Here is a 19035-nt window from a genome sequence, read left to right as displayed (position 1 = left end):
TCCATCTTTTATCATTAACTGTCATCTCCACTAGAATAAAAGACCTCAGGAGGGCAGGGACTTTGTCCAAGGTTTTTCAACAGCTGAATCCCAAGAGCACAGGGGAATGTGTGGCTCAGAGGTGCTCCATATATCTTTGATGACCTACTGGCCAGTGGGCTGAGCTGACTTAATACATGAGCAATGACACTTTAACCAAAAGAAGCAGTTGGCTAGGAAGCTTCTCTTCTTCATGAGCCTTCTTTCCAAAGAATCTGTACCAGATGTGAATTTGCTGTCCTTTGCTTGGCTTTATTTCTCCATGACTTTTTCACGTTTTCTTGGGTTGTGAGAAGATTCTATCCACTCTGCACTGATCACCACTGACGTGAGAGCCACTCTGTTATTAGGGTGGCCCCACGGCTGGAGGCAAAGACACTGTAGTGGGAATCAGAGTGTGTAAAGCTTTTGGCTGGTCCAGAGCTTACCTGACACCCTCCCATCACCACTGACCTGGCCTGGAGACTGCTGAGTACAATGGCAGGGACAAGAAGGATGGCAACAGTAAAGAGAGAAACCGAGGAAATCCAAGGGAAATTGAGGAACACTGTATTAGTAACAGGGTCCCTGCCCTAAGTTTACAGATTTTATCATCATAAAGTAACAGATGATTTCACTAAGTATGATCAAACAGAAGTATACAAATTGCCAGAAAACTCTTAAAACTGTCACACAGAAATAATCATGTGCATACATATTATGTAATATATGTCAGCAAGCTAAATATAAATATTAATAAAATTTTAATCCTACCTGTTATACATGAGGCGCTTGAAATCTTGAAATAAAGTGTCTTTGTTTTTGTCAATAAAACCAACGACAGAATACCTAGTTGAGACAAAAGAAACACGGAAAACACATTATTCACCAAGCAAGAGCCATTTCTAAGCTTTTCTAGAAGTCTACAAGCCTTTCTACTGTTAAATAATGCCATCAATCATGTATAAAGCTTGTCCACCCAGTTCTGAGTTAAAGAATATCAAATTTACCTACTCTGTAGACAGGGTGATGTTTCTGTCCCTCAAAAGGAGGGCAAACATCAGTGCCATCACTATGACTAAGATCATCACTCCACTGGTTTGTGGCTTACCTCGAGATGCTGACTTTTAAAAAGACAGCTGTGTGTGCCATCCCACATTCCTAAGATAAAAGCAAAACGGCAACGTACAGGATCTAAGAGCCTCATCCGTGGGGAGGTGAGATGACTTGCCTAAGGCTCGCTCACTGTGTTCAGGGTGGGAGAAAAGATCCAAGGAGAACTGCAAAGGATGGTAAGATTGGGATAAGCAGGAGAGAAAGAGGAAGGCAGATTATCCAGGGCAACATTAAACGAAGGCGTGGAAGCAGGCACATGCACGGAGTTGTTGGGAGGAAATGAAAAGGTCAGTGTTCATGGTGTGGAGGGTGGGATGTGAGTAAGGTCTCAAAGCTAAACTTGCAGCTGGTGGGCAAGGGGCTGCCCTGCTGCAGTCACTGGCATGGATCCAGAGGGAGTAAATCATGGGGGAGGGGGTAACAGTACAGGGTGATGCTGTGTGATCAAGACAGGCTAAGAGGTTAGGGAAATAGTAACTCAAGAGGTGGCTGCTCCCTATAGCTCTCCTATCTCGCCTGACTGTATTTTCTTCCTGGACAATCACATCACTGTAGACCAGCGGTCCCCAATCTTTTCGGCACCAGGGACTGGTTTTGTGGAAGACAATTTTTCCATGGGTGAGGGTAGGGGATGGTTTGGGGATGATTCAAGTGAATTACATTCATTGTGCATTCTATTTCTATTATTATTACATCAGCTCCACTTCAGATCATCAGGCATTAGACCCCAGAGGTTGGGGACCCTTGCTGCAGACAATTCTATGATCTCTAACTCTGATGCCTCACCAGTCTTATATTGTTCCAGCCGCTCATGTTTCATTCTGCAAGAAAGTTTCGTGCTGCCCACGGGCACAGTTTTAGGCCACCAGGTCCAAAATAATTTCCCTGCCTCCTCCAATCTTGGTCTTCTTCCTACTACCTTCAAGTCATTTTTGACTGAACCCTTAAAGTCACCTGACTCTTAATGTATCATCAGACCCTTACAATTCAAAGTCCTTATTCTGACCTTTTAGACTCATTGTGATTTGATCTTAATCTACTTTTCTAGGTGTCTCTACTTCTCTATGCCACCAAAAGGATACACTCCAGTCAAATAGGCTAAGGTGATAGTTCCTGAATCTTTCTAGCATCCTTCCCACTTTTTCCTAGAAAAATAATTCCTAGCACCTAATGATCAGCATCTGCCTATCTGGGTTTATCACACACAGTTAAAGGTATTTGCTTATTCTGAAAACACATGTTATTACTCATATGGAAATTATTTTCAACCATCTTTTGTTGTATCAATATATATATATATATATATACAAATGTGTGTATGCATATACATCTACATGGGGCTGTCCTGCTCAGCTGGTAAAGAATCCGCCTTCTAGGCAGGAGACCCCAGTTTGATTCCTGGGTCGGGAAGATCCTGTGGAGAAGGGATAGGCTACCCACCCCAGTATTCTTGGGCTTCCCCAGTGGCTCAGATGGAAAAAAATCTGCCTGCAACACGGGAAACCTGGGTTTGATCCCTGGGTTGGGAAGATCCCCTGGAGGAGGGCATGGCAACCCACTCAAGAATTCTTGCCTGGAGAATTCCCATGGACAGAGGAACCTGGCGGGCTACAGTCCATGAGGTTGCAAAGAGTTGGACACGACTAAGCAACTAAGCACAGCATGCATATATATATATACATATACACACACACACACACACACACGTGTGTGTGTGTGCTAATACTGTGTGTTATTACACACACAACCCCACACATGTATGTATGCATCTTACATGGAAAGCTCTTTATGGGCAGGGACCATACTTTATAAAGTATTGGGCACACAGAAGACACCCAGTAAAAACCTAGAAAAGGGTTGAAAGGCTTAAGGAGAGACAGAAGGGGAATCGGCGGCATCACATATTCCTCTGTGGGGCCGGCTAGCTCTCTGGACGGGGAGTCTGGACACCTAGGTATTGTCTCAGCTATTCGTCAAGCTTGCTGTCTGATGCTGGGAAAGAATGGCACACACTCTGCATAAATGCCTCCATCTGTGAAACAGTGGCTGCCCCGCCTGGCCTCTAAGTCCAGCCCTGCAGCTATGCGGATCCAAGCTGTAAGAGGGCACCCGGTGAGTGTGGCCTGAGTGATCGGAGGCGGCCATCTGTATATCACTGGATCTTCCCTCTTCAGGATTCTGGAATCTGGAAATAGCACCAGAAAAAGTGGAATATTGTGCCATCCTGGCGCGAACGGCTAGTTTGACAGATGGGGGTAATAATTTTGAGCCATATTATTTTACGATTCTAGAGTTTTTTTTTTTTTAATTTTTTTTTAACTTTACAATATTGTATTGGTTTTGCCATACATCAACATGAATCCGCCATGGGTGTACATGTGTTCCCCATCCTGAACCCCCCTCCCACCTCCCTCCCCATACCATCCCTCTGGGTCATCCCAGTGCACCAGCCCCGAGCACCCTGTCTCATGCATCAAACCTGGACTGGTGATTCGTTTCACCTATGATAATTTACATGTTTCAATCCATTTCCCATATCATCCCGCCCTCGCCCTCTCCCACAGAATCAAAAAGACTGTTCTATACATCTGTGTCTCTTTTGCTGTCTCACATAGAGTTATTGTTGCCATCTTTCTAAATTCCATATATATGCGTTAGTATACTGTATTGGTGTTTTTCTTTCCGGTTTACTTCACTCTGTATAATAGGCTCCAGTTTCATCCACCACATCAGAACTGATTCATATATATTCTTTATAATGGCTGAGTAATACTCCATTGTGTATATGTACCACAGCTTTCTTATCCATTCATCTGCTGATGGACATCTAGGTTGCTTCCATGTCCTGGCTATTATAAACAGTGCTGCGATGAACACTGGGGTACACGTGTCTCTTTCCCTTCTGGTTTCCTCAGTGTGTATGCCCAGCCGTGGGATTGCTGGGTCATAAGGCAGTTCTATTTCCAGTTTTTTAAGGAATCTCCACACTGTTCTCCATAGTGGCTGTACTAGTTTGCATTCCCACCAACAGCGTAAGAGGGTTCCCTTTTCTTCACACCCTCTCCAGCATTTATTGCTTGTAGACTTTTGGATAGCAGCCATTCTGACTGGCTTGAAATGGTACCTCATTGTGTTTTTGATTTGCATTTCTCTGATAATGAGTGATGTTGAGCATCTTTTCATCTGTTTGTTAGCCATCTGTATGTCTTCTTTGGAGAAATGTCTCCAAATGTCTTAGTTCTTTGGCCCACTTTTTGACTGGGTCATTTATTTTCCTGGAATTGAGCTATAGGAGTTGCTTGTATATTTTTGAGATTAATTCTTCGTCCATTGCTTCATTTTTTATTATTTTCTCCAATTCTGAAGGCTGTCTTTTCACCTTGCTTATAGTTTCCTTTGTTGTGCAGAAGCTTTTAATTTTAATTAGGTCCCATTTATTTTTGCTTTTATTTTCCAATATTCTGGGAGGTGGGTCATAGAGGATCCTGCTGTGATTTATGTAGGAGAGTGTTTTGCCTATGTTTTCCTCTAGGAGTTTCTGGTCTTACGTTTAGATCTTTAATCCATTTTGAGTTTATTTTTGTGTATGGTGTTAGAAAGTGTTCTAGTTTCATTCTTTTACCAGTGGTTGACCAGTTTTCCCAGCACCTCTTGTTAAAGAGATTGTCTTTTCTCCACTGTATATTCTTGCCTCCTTTATCAAAGATAAGGTGTCCATACTCATGTGGATTTATCTCTGGGCTTTCTATTTTGTGCCACTGATCTATATTTCTGTCTTTGTGCCAGCACCATATTATCTTGATGATTGTGGCTTTGTAGTAGAGCCTGAAGTCAGGCAGGTTGATTCCTCCAGTTCCATTCTTCTTTCTCAAGATTGCTTTGGCTATTCGAGGTTTTTTGTATTTCCATACAAATTGTGAAATTATTTGTTCTAGTTCTCTGAAAAATACTGTTGGTAGCTTGATAGGGATTGCACTGAATCTATAGATTGCTTTGGGTAGTATACTCATTTTCACTATATTGATTCTTCAGATCCACGAACACGGTATATTTCTCCATCTATTTGTGTCCTCTTTGATTTCTTTCACCAGTGTTTTATAGTTTTCTATATATAGGTCTTTTGTTTCTTTAGGTAGATATATTCCTAAGTATTTTATTCTTTTCATTGCAATAGTGAATGGAATTGTTTCCTTAATTTCTCTGTTTTCTCATTGTTAGTGTATAGGAATGCAAGGGATTTCTGTGTGTTGATTTTATATCCTGCAACTTTACTATATTCATTGATTAGCTCTAGTAATTTTCTGGTGGACTCTTTAGGGTTTTCTATGTAGAGGATCATGTCATCTGCAAATATTGAGAGTTTTACTTCTTTCCCAATCTGGATTCCTTTTATTTCTTTTTCTGTTCTGATTGCTGTGGCCAAAACTTCCAAAACTATGTTGAATAGTAGTGGTGAGAGTCGGCACCCTTGTCTTGTTCCTGACTTTAGGGGAAATGCTTTCAATTTTTCACCATTGAGGATGATTCTAGAGTTTTAATTTAAATCAGGAACAGGTATTAAGTTTCTTCAAATGCCTCTTTGGCATTTAGAGAGATGATCATTTTCATTTTTTGTTGTTTAATCTCTGCCTGTAATGGGTTATGTGAATAGAATTCCCAGCATCAAAAATAAGGAGAAAGGAAAAGAGGGGACTTTAAACAAAAACCAGATAATAAGCAGTGTGGGTAGACAAAGCACGCTAAGTGTAGCAGACTGAAAAATGCCTCCCTTGAAAGACATGCTGTGCTGTGCTTAACCGCTCAGTCATGTCCGACTCTTTGTGAACCTATGGACTGCAGCCCGCCAGGGTCCTCTGTCCATGGGGATTCTCCAGGCAAGAATTCTGAGTGGGCTGCCATGCCCTCCTCCAGGGAATCTTCCCAATGCAGGGATCGAACCCAGGTCTCCTGCATTGCAGACAGACAGATTCTTTACCATCTGAGCCATCAGAGAAGCCTTGTCAAATTCCCTGGAAATTGTGAATATTACCTTGTATGGCAAAAGATGTGATTACATTGAGGAACCTGGGAGAAGAAATTCATCCCGTGTTATTCAGGTGGGCCTTAGATGCATTCACAAGTGTAGTTTTAAAACAGAAACAGAGGGAGATTTAATACAGACACCCCAAAGAGGAGGTGGCAATGTGACGATGGAGGCTGAGACTGGACTGATACAGCCACAAGCCAAGGAAAGCAGGCAGCCACCAGATGCTGAAGAAAGCAGGAAACAATCTTCCTCTAAAGCATTCAGAGTGTGGCCCTGCCAGCACCTAGATTTCGAACTTGTGGCCTCCAGAATGGGGTGTCCCTGATGGCTCAGATGGTAAAGAATCTGCCTGCAATGCAGGAGACCTGGTTCGATCCCTGGGTCAGAAGAGCCATGAAACAATACATTTCTATTGTTTTAAGCCACCAATTTGTGGTCGTTTTTCATAGAAACCCTAGGAAACTAAAAGACTAAGGAAGTTATATGTTTTTAGTTTTATTTTCTTACCAATTTCTACTTTTATCATACTGTAGCCAGAAAATGTAGCTTGTGAGAATTTTACTTTTTTGAATAATATGTGAAAAATCATATGGGAAAACTGGTTTTTGCTCATATAGTTACCCAACTACCAGTAGTTCTTCATGTATAGTGATGACTCTCACTTCTGGGCCTGTATGCCTGCTGTCTCTCTGCTTGGAATGCCCTCTCATCTCCTTCTCTTCCTAATTCTGTCTTCCAACTAAGCCTCTTTTACTTTCTAGACTCATCTGGAATATCACTTCCTTCAAGGCTTGGCTACACTCCTCACTGTGGGTTAATTATTCTTCCTCAGTGTTCCCACAAGGCTTTTCCCTGGTGGCTCAGTGGTAAAGAACCCACCTGCCAATGCAGGAGATGTGGGTTCAATCCCTGGGTCAGGAAGATCTCCTGGAGAAGGAAATGACAACCCACTTCAGTGTTCTTGCCTGGGAAATCCCATGGACAGAGGAGGCTGGCGGGCTACAGTCTATGGAGTGGCAAAGACTTAGTGACTAAACAGCAAACAGCAGTGTTCCCATAACGCCTTGTGTTTCTCCAGTTTAACCCTTTCCATTCTTCATTATAATGACTTATCATGTATCTGCCTGTATCCTCCACTAAGCTGCTAGCGTCATCAGGGCATAGTCCATGTTACTCATCTTTCTATCCCAATTCCTAACATACTTCCATGGTTTATTTAACCATCAGTTGATGCTGACCGAATGTCAACTATGCCAGAAACTGTGGATGGCCACACATGATGTGTCTTTAACAAATGTTTGAAAAGCAAGGAATGAATGAAGCTATGCCAATGTTTTAAATGAAGAAATTAAAATATATTGGCATCAGAAATGGCTGGAAAATGCAAACGAACAGGAAAAAAATTTCTATTTCCCTTAACTGTATCTTCTGCAGTGAGGCTGCATGCAAACCACCACGTCAGGCACCAGAGTGAGATACTCACACCACGTCCCCTGCATAATGTCGAATTCGAAAATCTCGATCAAACTCCAGGATTTTGTCCGAGGCGCAGAGCTAAGAAATCAAGAAGGAAGGAGATGACCTTGAAAATAGACATTTTAAGTTTTCTAAAACTATATTCCAACTTAATAGGAGAAGTTAATCATGTCACAAATCACGATATCATTATGAACGAAGTCCCAGTGTGTGGGGGTTTATTTATTTTGGCAAATGTGGTAAAGATTGAGAACTTTCCCCCACAAAGTGCACAGAGCCAGACTGCATTTCCTGGCCACCTTGGTGACTGCGAATGGCTAGGTGACCAAGCTCTGCACAATGGAAGGTGAGTGTGAGGGGATAAGGCTCTTCAAGGTCAAAGCTGGTAAGAAGCGGGTGACTCTCCTCTGTACTTTCTTCTCAACTCCCACTAGTTGGATGCAGAGAAGGATGGTCCTGAGGGGATGGAAGAGCCTGAAGATGGGAGAAGTCTGGGACCCTGGGAGAGAAATAGACTTCTGCTGTCTATGACACTTAAATCTCCACTGTTAACACAGCCCAGCCAACCTTGACTGATAGAGCCTCTCTCCTCCATGTCCCACTTAAAGAAGACCATTTTGAGGATTTGCCATCTTCTATGCATGGATATCTCATTCAATACTCACAACTGATATTTAAACTAAGGATTATGGATTCTCTTTTACATACATGAAAACTAAGCCTCAGACAGGTTAGGTAACTGGCCCAAGGTCCTGTAGCTGATAAGCAGTAGCTCTGGGAAGAGTTCTTGGGACCAAATGCCATGTCTGTACTCTGCTATGTATACGTCAGCCTGGCTCACCGTCTTCTGCTAAGCTGGGACTCCAGGTCTACCACTTCACAGAAGATCAACCTTCTGTAGCTGTTTCTCACTGAAGAGGACCTCTCTGAGAAGGCAGTTTTTATAGAGCCCTGGATCTCTATAAGTTTCTGCAATTTCCTTATTACAGAAGCACGTAGATTCTTTGACCACCCTATAAAGGATCACTTGATATCCTTTAGGTTCAAAAGCGGATGTTTAAGAATCCGTAACTATTGGGACTTCCCTGGCAGTCCAGTGGTTAAGACTTCACTTTCCAATGCAGGAGATGTGGGTTTGATATCTGGTTGGGGAGCTAAGATTACACAGTGCCTCACAGCCAAAAAACAAACAAACAACAAACATAAAACAGAAGCAATATAAAGACTTTAAAAATGGTCAACATTAAAAAAAAAAAAAAGAATCCGTAAGCATTGAGTATGGTTACGTAGAAACATCACTTGGCTTGTCATGCTAGATAACAAACAACCCCAACCAGGATGGTGGGTTCTCTATGGATGTAGACTGTTAAGGGAATACTTAGTCTATTAATTCAAATTAATAATTAAAGGAAGTTAGAGTCAGACTTCTGAGGTTGCAGTCTTGTCTCTACCATCTACATGCTTTGTTTCCTTCAGTAATCACTTATTGTAGAGTTGTTCTAGAGGTTAAACCAACTGTGGAGAACAAAGCATCTAACATTCAGAGGGGTCTCTGAAATATTTAATTCCTCTCTCCTTCCCTCTCTCTTATCAACCACTTTTACAAAACCCTTCTACTTATAAAACTCCCAAAGGAAAAAGACTCAAGAGACATCTATACTAATTGAATATTCTTACATTTAGATACTGCAAATTCTTAACTGATCTAAACATAGAACTTTTTAGATTTTTCTTTACTTTAAAAAAAATAAGACCTATTTATCATTCAACTTTACATGTTAACAATACTTTTAACAGTAATTTTATAGTTTATTGGATCATCTGTCTGCCTCTGCATGATAATTTTAATACATGACAAACAGTTTAGCCCCTAAATAAACACAAGCCAGAAACCTCTTCTTTAACCTGCCAATAAAAGTAGTTAATCATTAGTAATCAATAATGAATTAAAATACCTGCTGTGACATACAGGATAATAGCATTTATTTAACAGAAAGGTTCACAGTGATGAAAATATCCTGACAGCTTGGTTATTTCATTTCTTTCATTCATTAGGCAAAAATCCCAGAAAAGAACACAAAAAATTTCCATTTCAAGATATGTCTGAGAGATGCTGCTGCTGAGGGAGAAAGGAGCCACCTGGTCTGAGAGTTGGGAAAACCTGGGCTCCCACAATAAAAAAAAGAAAAGAAAATTTCCATCTTCACAGATAAATTACTACTTAGCCTTTCAAGTCAGTAGTTAGTGCTTAAAAGTACTGCATGAACAGCTTCTACTTTAAATATTTGGTTGATACATTCAGGTACATAAATGGCCAAGGTGAAACATAACAAAATGAAGCGATTCCTCATGTGAGAATCATAGTTGTTTATCTAATCATATGGAGAGTTGCCTGTTTTAGTTCAGAATTCAACATTTCCTAAGATTTTTTTGGTATGATCATGACCAATTCAATTTGATAAACAAGGATTGTCTACCATCTGGTAGACATAATACAAGGCGAATCTCCAAAGTCTGAATTATTATTATAAAGAACATTTTTTACCCAGCCCCTCAGAGATGGGACACTTGCCCCTGTCACTGTGCCATCTTTAAAAGTATCACTCTAAATAATTCATGTGGCTTCTAACTTTGCTTACTGTTCTGTCCCCAGCCGTCAGGATTGTACCTGGAAAACGAGAGGCACTTATTCAGTATTTGTGTTATAAACAGGAAATGACTGGAGGAATAACTGTAGCTGGAACCCTAATGTCAAAGATCAGACTATAGGGACTTTCCTGGTGGCCCAGAGGTTAAGACTCCGTGCTTCCAATGCAGGGGGTGTAGGTTCAATACCTGGTCAGGGAACTAGATTCCACATGCCACGCAGTGTGGCCAAAAGTAAAAATTAAAACAAAGATAAGACCATACTATCTGAAAGCTAACCTACAGCAGGCTACACATTAGTCTTCAGTAACAGACCAAAGAGAATGTCTTGGAAATAAACTGGTCTAAAATAAATATCAGCCAGTAATCTATTTCTTGACGATTTATGCTTTCTCTAGTTAACTGTGGAATCTTACTGTTCTAATTACATAATGTCAAAAGGGACAAAGTTAGAATATAGATTTATTCATACTAAAAAATGTCATAGATTTACACGGAATTATGGAGGAGCAGAAACGTTTGCCTCTTTCTTCCTGGAAGCGAAGAAGCACGGGGCCTGTTTCTCCTTCAGCTTATGGTTGCTGGACAAGCCTGTATTTATAGGGAACACCTAGGGATGATGGTGTGTCTCTCCTAGGACAAATATCATGGCGAACATATCATACGCAAGGCGCAGCACAAAGGTCTGATAACCACAACTGCCACCAGTTATCATAGAAGTATGATCTGTTTGTAACATTTTTAGAATGTGAAAAATAGGGAGTTAAAAAGGTCACCCATTTATTTAAGGAATGAGTGTCCTTGTAACATGAGAATTTCAGCTAGAATTTCTCGTTTTCAAGAAAGTCACATAGTCTCACATAGAGCAGAGCACATATACTATATTTTTATAACTGAGGATTACAGTAAAAAGTCATGAACAAAAGCTATTTTCAGTGCCATAGTTATCGGATGCAGGGGCAAAATTCTAGCACATGAACAAGGTCTCTGTACCTATTGGTTATAAATGACATCATGCTTTCTAAACAATTGTGTTCATTTTTCCTATTTCTAGCAAATTGAGTAGTCTAGAGTGCCCTCTCCTGGGCATTATGATTTTTATCAATCACACCATCCCATAAAGAAGGCTGAGCACCAAAGAATTAATGCTTTTGAACTGTGGTGCTGAAGAAGACTCTTGAGAGTCCCTTGGACAACAAGGAGATCAAATCAGTTGATCCTAAAGGAAATCAACCCTGAATATTCATTAAAAGGACTGATGCTGAAGCTCCAATACTTTGGCCACCTGATGCAAAGGGCTGAGTCATTAGAAAAGACCCTGATGCTGGGAAAGATTGAAAGCAGGAGAAGGGGATGACAGAAGATGAGATGGTTGGATGGCATCACTGACTCGATGGACATGAGTTTGAGCAAGCTCCGGGAGATGGTGAAGGACAGGGAAGCCTGGAGTGCTGCAGTCCATTGGGTCGTAAAGAGTTGGATGTGACTGAACAACATCATCATCATCATCCCAGTAAACCAGAGAAGCAGAATTTATCCACAGCAATACATCATTTCAGGGATGTTTAGAGCCTTTCATACTCGTGTGGACATTCTTGTACCCCAACATAAAAATTCATTTGATTCTGTCAAACAATGAGGAAAATTGTACAGATCAAAATGAGAGGATGTGCTCATTATACACGGTACCTTGCGGCTAGAAAAATGGCCGTGCTTGCCCAGTTTGCTGTTAAGTGCTTCTAGGAACATTTCATCAGTGACTTTGCCGACGTTCATGCAGGCGTCATCCAGGATGGCAATGATCCCCTTGTGCTGCTGCTCCACCAGGTCCACAATGATCTGATTGTTGAAGTAATCAATCTGGAGGACACAGCAAAGAGCCAGTTACAAACGGGACGGGAACCAGGTGCAACACCAACGCCTCCACGGGTATCAGGAGTTCAAGTCACTCTGATGTCAAATATGTAAATCACAATTAATGAGGCTTCCCTGGTGGCTCAGACAGTAAAGAATCGGCCTGCAATGCAGGAGACATGGGTTCGATTCCTGGGTTGGGAAGATCCCCTGGAGAAGGAAATGGCAACCCACTCCAGTGTTCTTGCCAGGAGAATCCCATAGACAGAGGAGCCTGGCAGGCTACAGTTCACGGGGTCACAAAGAATGGGACATGACTGAGCGACTAAAACCTTCAATGCTAAAATGAGTACATGTTTTAGCAGAGGTTTTTTAAAAGATGCATTTATTGACTTTGTATCATAAAACATTTTGTCTTGGGAGTTCCCCGGGGGTCTAGCGGTTAGGATTTCGCACTTTTCACTGCCATGGCCCTGGTTCAATCCCTGGTCAGGGAACTGAAATCCCACAGGCTGCAGAGCTTGGTCAAAATTTTTTAAAAATTGCCTTAAATGAACATAGTAAGTCCCTTACAAATGAATGAGTTCCATTCTCAGAGTGTGTTTGTAAGTCCAAAAAAGTTAACCGAGGTACCCAGCTAACACAATCAGCTATATAGGTTGTACTGTAATAGGTTCATAATATTCTTCACATAAATACTACACACATAAAAAAATGAGCAAACACAAAAAATAAAGATTTTTCACCTTATAGTACAGTACCTTGAAAGTATAATAGTACAATAGCTGGCACACAGGGGCTGGCATGAACGTCTGCATTTTTAAAAGTTTGCAACTTGAAGGTTTGTATGGAGGGGACTTACCGTACAGCTCAAGGTGAAAATTATAAAGTAGATAATGTTTCTTCCTTCACCAAGTCTTATTTTAATCCTGTCTTCATACACTGCACCTAACCTTACTCCCCATACTCTCAATCTGTTGGCTGTTAATCACAAGACCCATATTCCACTGTGCTGTGCTGAGTCACTCAGTTGTGTCCCAACTCTTTGTGACCCCATGGACTGTGGTCCGCCAGGCTCCTCTGTCCATGGGGATTCTCCAGGCTAGAATACTGGAGTGGGTTGCCATGCCCTCCTCCAGGGGATTTTCCCAAGCCAGGGGTCGAACCTAGGTCTCCCGCATTGCAGGCGGATTCTTTACTGTCTGAGCCACCAGGGAAGCCCCCATATTCCACTGCTGCTGCTGCTGCTAAGTCACTTCAGTTGTGTCCGACTTTGTGCGACTTCATAGACGGCAGCCCACCAGGCTCTGCCATCCCTGGGATTCTCGAGGCAAGAACACTGGAGTGGGTTGCCATTCCTTCTCCAATGCATGAAAGTGAAAAGTGAAAATGAAGTCGCTCAGTCGTGTCCGACTCTTCGAGACTCCATGGACTGAAGCCTACCAGGCTCCTCCATCCATGGGATTTCCCAGGCAAGAGTACTGGAGTGGGTTGCCATTGCCTTCTCCGCCATATTCCACTTAGTCAGTTCAGTTCAGTCGCTCAGTCGTGTCCGACTCTTTGCGACCCCATGAATCACAGCATGCCAGGCCTCCCTGTCCATCACCATCTCCCGGAGTTCACTCAAACTCATGTCCATGGAGTCGGTTATGCCATCCAGCCATCTCATCCTCTGTCGTCCTCTTCTCCTCCTGCCACCAATCCCTCCCAGCATCAGAGTCTTTTCCAATGAGTCAACTCTTTCCATGAGGTGGCCAAAGTACTGGAGTTTCAGCTTTAGCATCATTCCTTCCAAAGAAATCCCAGGGCTGATCTCCTTCAGAATGGACTGGTTGGATCTCCTTGCAGTCCAAGGGACTCTCAAGAGTCTTCTCCAACACCACAGTTCAAAAGCATCAATTCTTCGGCACTGAGCCTTCTTCATAGTCCAACTCTCACATCCATACATGACCACAGGAAAAACCATAGCCTTGACTAGATGGACCTTTGTTGGCAAAGTAATGTCTCTGCTTTTGAATATGCTGTCTAGGTTGGTCATAACTTTCCTTCCAAGGAGTAAGAGTCTTTTAATTTCATGGCTGTAGTCACCATCTGCAGTGATTTTCAAGCCCAGAAAAATAAAGTCTGACACTGTTTCCACTGTTTCCCCATCTATTTCCCATAAAGTGGTGGGACCGGATGCCATGATCTTCGTTTTCTGAATGTTGAGCTTTAAGCCAACTTTTTCACTCTCCTCTTTCACTTTCATCAAGAGGCTTTTTAGCTCCTCTTCACTTTCCACTAGGTGCCCACAAATAACCTGGAAGTAGTACTTGATACCTAACTTGATGAAGTTAAGGTACTACACAGAACTTGCATTTTTAGTTACATGACCCTGGCTGACCAAAATGCAGAGTGTCTCCTCCAGTTTCCCAAAAGTTAAAAAGCATATATGGATCTAACACAGTTTTTCAGGGTACAATATAAAAATTTTAATTATCAGATATAAGGATCCATAAAGAGTAAGAATACACTTTTCATTTGCTTCCACAAGCTGAAAATAAAGTTATAAACAACTTCTGAATCTTTCTCTACTTCAAGACATACAAGGTATGTATAATAATCCTCTTCTACACCTGTTTCTTCTGATCAAAGTGTGAAAGTGTTAGTCACTCAGTCATGTCCAACTTTTTGCAACCCCATAGACTGTAGCCCACCAGGCTCTTCCATCCATGGAGTTTTTCAGGCAAGAATACTGGAGTGGGTTTCAATTTCCTCCTCCAGGGGATCTTCCTAACCCAGGAATCGAACCTGGGTCTGCACTGCAGGCAGATTTTTTATTGGCTGAGCCACCAGGGAAGCCTGTTTATCCTGACAGCTTGCAGCATATTTATCACTAGACTCCGAGAGAAAGCACGCATGGGCCTGACTCAGGCAAGCTGTGCATCACGTGAAGATGGGCAGTCTATGCACTTTAATCCCGTGTGTTGATACGTCCCTGATCATTCAGGAGGTACCTGATCTGAGAGTTGTTTCCATTACCCTCTCTAAAATTGACACACTCACAATAGATGAGTACTATGTCTCATGGATTCCTGCTCAATGGTATTTAAAAATCCAAGGGCTCGTGCCAGCTGTGGTTTTCAGCTCCACCTCTATTTCCAAGACCTCCTCTGCATTCCATGAACTCAAAGTCTGCAAACTGGGTGGCTTTTACTTTTTTAATATTTTTCTGGTTTGTCTAAATCAGCGATCGGAGAAGGCAATGGCACCTCACTTCAGTACTCTTGCCTGGAGAATCCCATGGATGGAGGAGCCTGGTAGGCTGCAGTCCATGGGGTCGCTAAGAGTCAGACACGACTGAGCGACTTCCCTTTCACTTTTCACTTTCACGCATTGGAGAAGGAAATGGTGTACTCCAGTGTTCTTGCCTGGAGAATCCCAGGGACGGGGGAGCCTGATGGACTTCCGTTTATGGGGTCGCACAGAGTCGGACAGGACTGAAGCGACTTAGCAGTAGCAGCAGCAAATCAGTGATACTCAATGGGGTGTGACTTTCCCCGGAACCCCTAGGGCATCTGGCAATGTCTGGAGACGTTTTTGATGGTCATGACTAGGAGGAGGCCAGGATACTGCTCAACATCCTACGATGCACAGGACAGGCTTGGTACAAAATGTTAGTACAGAGACAGATTAGCCCTGGTCTAAGTATGTACTTTTATTGTGGGCACTTTATTACATTTCTCATCAGGGAAAAATGTTATTTGTATCTTTGGAAAAAATATTTTAAAAATGTTCAAAAAGTAGGAACTCTATATTAATCAACATAGCTGAAATCTTAGACTTTGCAAGTATGGAATTAAAGACTAAGCCTTTTGTCGTTAAGGCCAAAAGAATTAAGTTTCCCAAATTCCAGCTGGCTATCTACAAGTAATTAGTCTTTGCTGAAGAGTCCAGTAGCTTTTGGTTCACAATTTAATGCTGCTTTAAGCATTGCCTAAAATTGGGGTTTACAAATCAGATTCTTCCAGCCACCTGGCATTCCCAAGAGGTTTCTTAGGGGACACAGGAGATAAAGAGATGGGATGGAGTTTTTACTTTTTATTTAAGTTAATTTTTATTGGAGTAGAGTTGATTTAGAATGCTGTGTTAGTTTCTGTTGTACAGCAAAGTCAATTAGTTGGATGTGTGTTAGTCGCTCAGCTATGTGTGACTCTTTGCAAAGTCAATCAGGTGGATGTGTGTTAGTCGCTCAGCTGTGTGTGACTCTTTGTAAAGTCAATCAGGTGGATGTGTGTTAGTCGCTCAGCTGTGTGTGACTCTTTGCAACCCCATGGACTGTAGTCTGCTATGCTTCTCAGGCCATGGCATTCTCCGGGCAAGACTAAATACTGGAGTGGGTTGCCATGACCTTTTCCAGGGGATCTTCCCAACTTAGGGATGGAACGTGCATCTCTTATGTTTCCTGCATTGGCAGGCGGGTTCTTTACCACTAGTACCACCTGGGAAGCCAAAGTAAATCCGTTACATACCTACATATGTTCACTCATTTTTAGACCTTTTCCCATATAGATCATTACAGAGTACTGAATAGAGTTCCCTGTGCCATACAGTAGGTCCTTATTAGTTATCTGTTTTATATACAGCAGTGTATCTGTGGTGTTAGAGAAGATTCTTGAAAGTCCCTTGGACTGCAAAGAGATCAAACCAGCCAATCCTAAAGGAAATCCACCCTGAATATTCACTGGAAGGACTGATGCTAAAGCTCCAATACTTCAGCCACATGATGGGAAGAGCCAACTTACTAGAAAAGACACTGATGCTGGGAAAGATTGAGGGCAGGGGGAGAAGATGGCAACAAAGAATGAGATGGTTGGACGGTATCACCAAATCAATGCACATGAGTTTGAGAAGACTCCAGGAGATAGTAAAGGACAGGGAAGCCTGGCAAGCTGCAGTGCAAAGAGTCGGACACGACTTATCAACTGAACAACAACGAAAAATGTGTCTATGTCAATAAGTTTGGGGGTTTTAAAGGAAATACTTGCCCAGAATAGGAATTCTAATTTGGGCATTCGGCCTGTCCTCAGTAACTGTTACCCTTAAGAGAGTCTTCTGTTTCCTCTAGGACATATTTCTCTTGGTTTATTTCACTAAGAATTGTTTTAAAGGGCTTTTTCCCTCCTTTTTCATATGTTTGGAATAGCCTCCTGCCATTGTTGACTTTTCCTTTTATCAACTATGCCTGTGGAATTTGATGTTCTGATTGTTACAGGATATTTTTGACCAGTATCTCTGAACCACATCTGAATAACAAGTTTATGATTAAATTTGTTATAAAAACCTAAACCCTAGTTATAATTGTGTATTATGAGACACAACAGATTCATTCTATAAAGTTGCATATTAACTTTACTGAATTACATGTTAAATATGTGATGAGAATTCACTCTTTAAATCAAAACTGTAGGCAATCCTATTAGAAAGTAATAATACACCTGTGGTTTATTTATAAATAGGTAATATTTATACTAATATATTTGAACAAAATTTTTTATGGTATTCTAATATATAACACAATGGAAGGCAAAGAAGCAATTTAAAGCAGGAAAGCTAATTATTATACCATATATATACATATATAAGATATAAAATATGTAATTATATATAATATATATGTATGTTTCCAGTATCTACTTTTCCTGAATCAGAGAAGATAGCAAGTAAGAAGGTGGGAAGGAATATAAAAGTAATTTAAATACAGCATTTCAAATAGGTTTTTACTGCTTACACTGAGTATCAGAAAACAAATATGGACTTCATTGTCTATACTTGGCAAAGGATAAACACAGAAATAAAAGGAAACTCAGAAGTTTTTGAATTTTTAAAGTCTGTTCGCAAAATTGTTTAATAATAAAAATTTCAAAGAAAATGACAAGGTCCCACTTCTTTCATGAGCAGGAAGTCTAACGGTCCTGGTTTTAGCTGTGATCTGTGGGACTGCGCCCTGCATCCGTCAAACTGTCTGCCTACCTCTTATCAGACCAGTGACAAATACAAAGTTCCCAGAGAGCCACGCGAAGAGAGGTGGAAACTCGTGTGACACAACAGAGACTGAATGGAAATCAAAGTCATCGCAGCTGTCTTCATGCACTGGTTTCAGGGAGTATGGACTTCCCTGACCAGAGACGACAGAGTGCCACTGAGCTTACAAAGTAGAGGAAGAAGAAAGAGGAATAAGAGCAAAAAAAGGAAAGAAGGAAGGAGAAGAAACTCTACTAGGAAGCCAAGTTCTGTCCACTGAAGGCAAAAGCTGCTGCTATGAGTAATGTATAAAGGATGCTAAAGTCAAACAGACAGATGTGAATCAAAAAGCCATGCGTTACGGTCTAGCACAGACAACTGGATTCAATATTCTATGATACTCCATAATGGGAAAGGATCTTTAAAAAATGTACATATATATATGTAGAACTGAATCACTTTGCTCTATGGCAGAAATTAACACAACATCGTAAATCAACTATACGTCAACGTAAAATATTCTTTTCTTTTCTTTTCTTTTCTATCTATATGAGACGATGAATACTCACTAAACTCATTGTGGTAATCATTTCATGATGTGCGTTAAGTCAAATTGCTATACTGGATAATGTAAACTTACACAGTGCATGCGAGCATGCTCAGTAGCTAAGTCGTGTCAGACTCTTTGTGACCCCATGGACCGTAGCCCACCAGGCTCCTCTGGCCCTGAAATTTTCCAGGCAAGAATATTGGAGTGGGTTGACATTTTCCCCTCCAAAACTTATACAGTGCTATATGTCAATTATACCTCAAGAAAATTAGAAAGAAAAAATAAAACAAAAACCTACAGGGTATCAGCAATCAGGTGAACATAAGTTTACTGATTTTAACTCAGC

At 41.4% G+C, this 19035-nt stretch overlaps 1 protein-coding gene across 1 annotated transcript in view; it reads right to left on the bottom strand.

The window, feature by feature from the left end:
• Nucleotides 1-19035, bottom strand: part of MYO1D (myosin ID) — a 360182-nt gene that overhangs the window by 219660 nt on the left and 121487 nt on the right. Inside the window, 3 exon segments of the mRNA NM_001075838.2 lie at nucleotides 793-867; nucleotides 7644-7714; nucleotides 11972-12142. Of these exon segments, the coding sequence (NP_001069306.1) occupies nucleotides 793-867; nucleotides 7644-7714; nucleotides 11972-12142 (317 nt within the window).

The sequence above is a fragment of the Bos taurus genome, chromosome 19 (genome assembly GCF_002263795.3).
Source record: "Bos taurus isolate L1 Dominette 01449 registration number 42190680 breed Hereford chromosome 19, ARS-UCD2.0, whole genome shotgun sequence".
NCBI classification, from domain to species: Eukaryota; Metazoa; Chordata; class Mammalia; order Artiodactyla; family Bovidae; genus Bos; species Bos taurus.
This window is presented reverse-complemented; position numbering and strand designations above follow the sequence as displayed.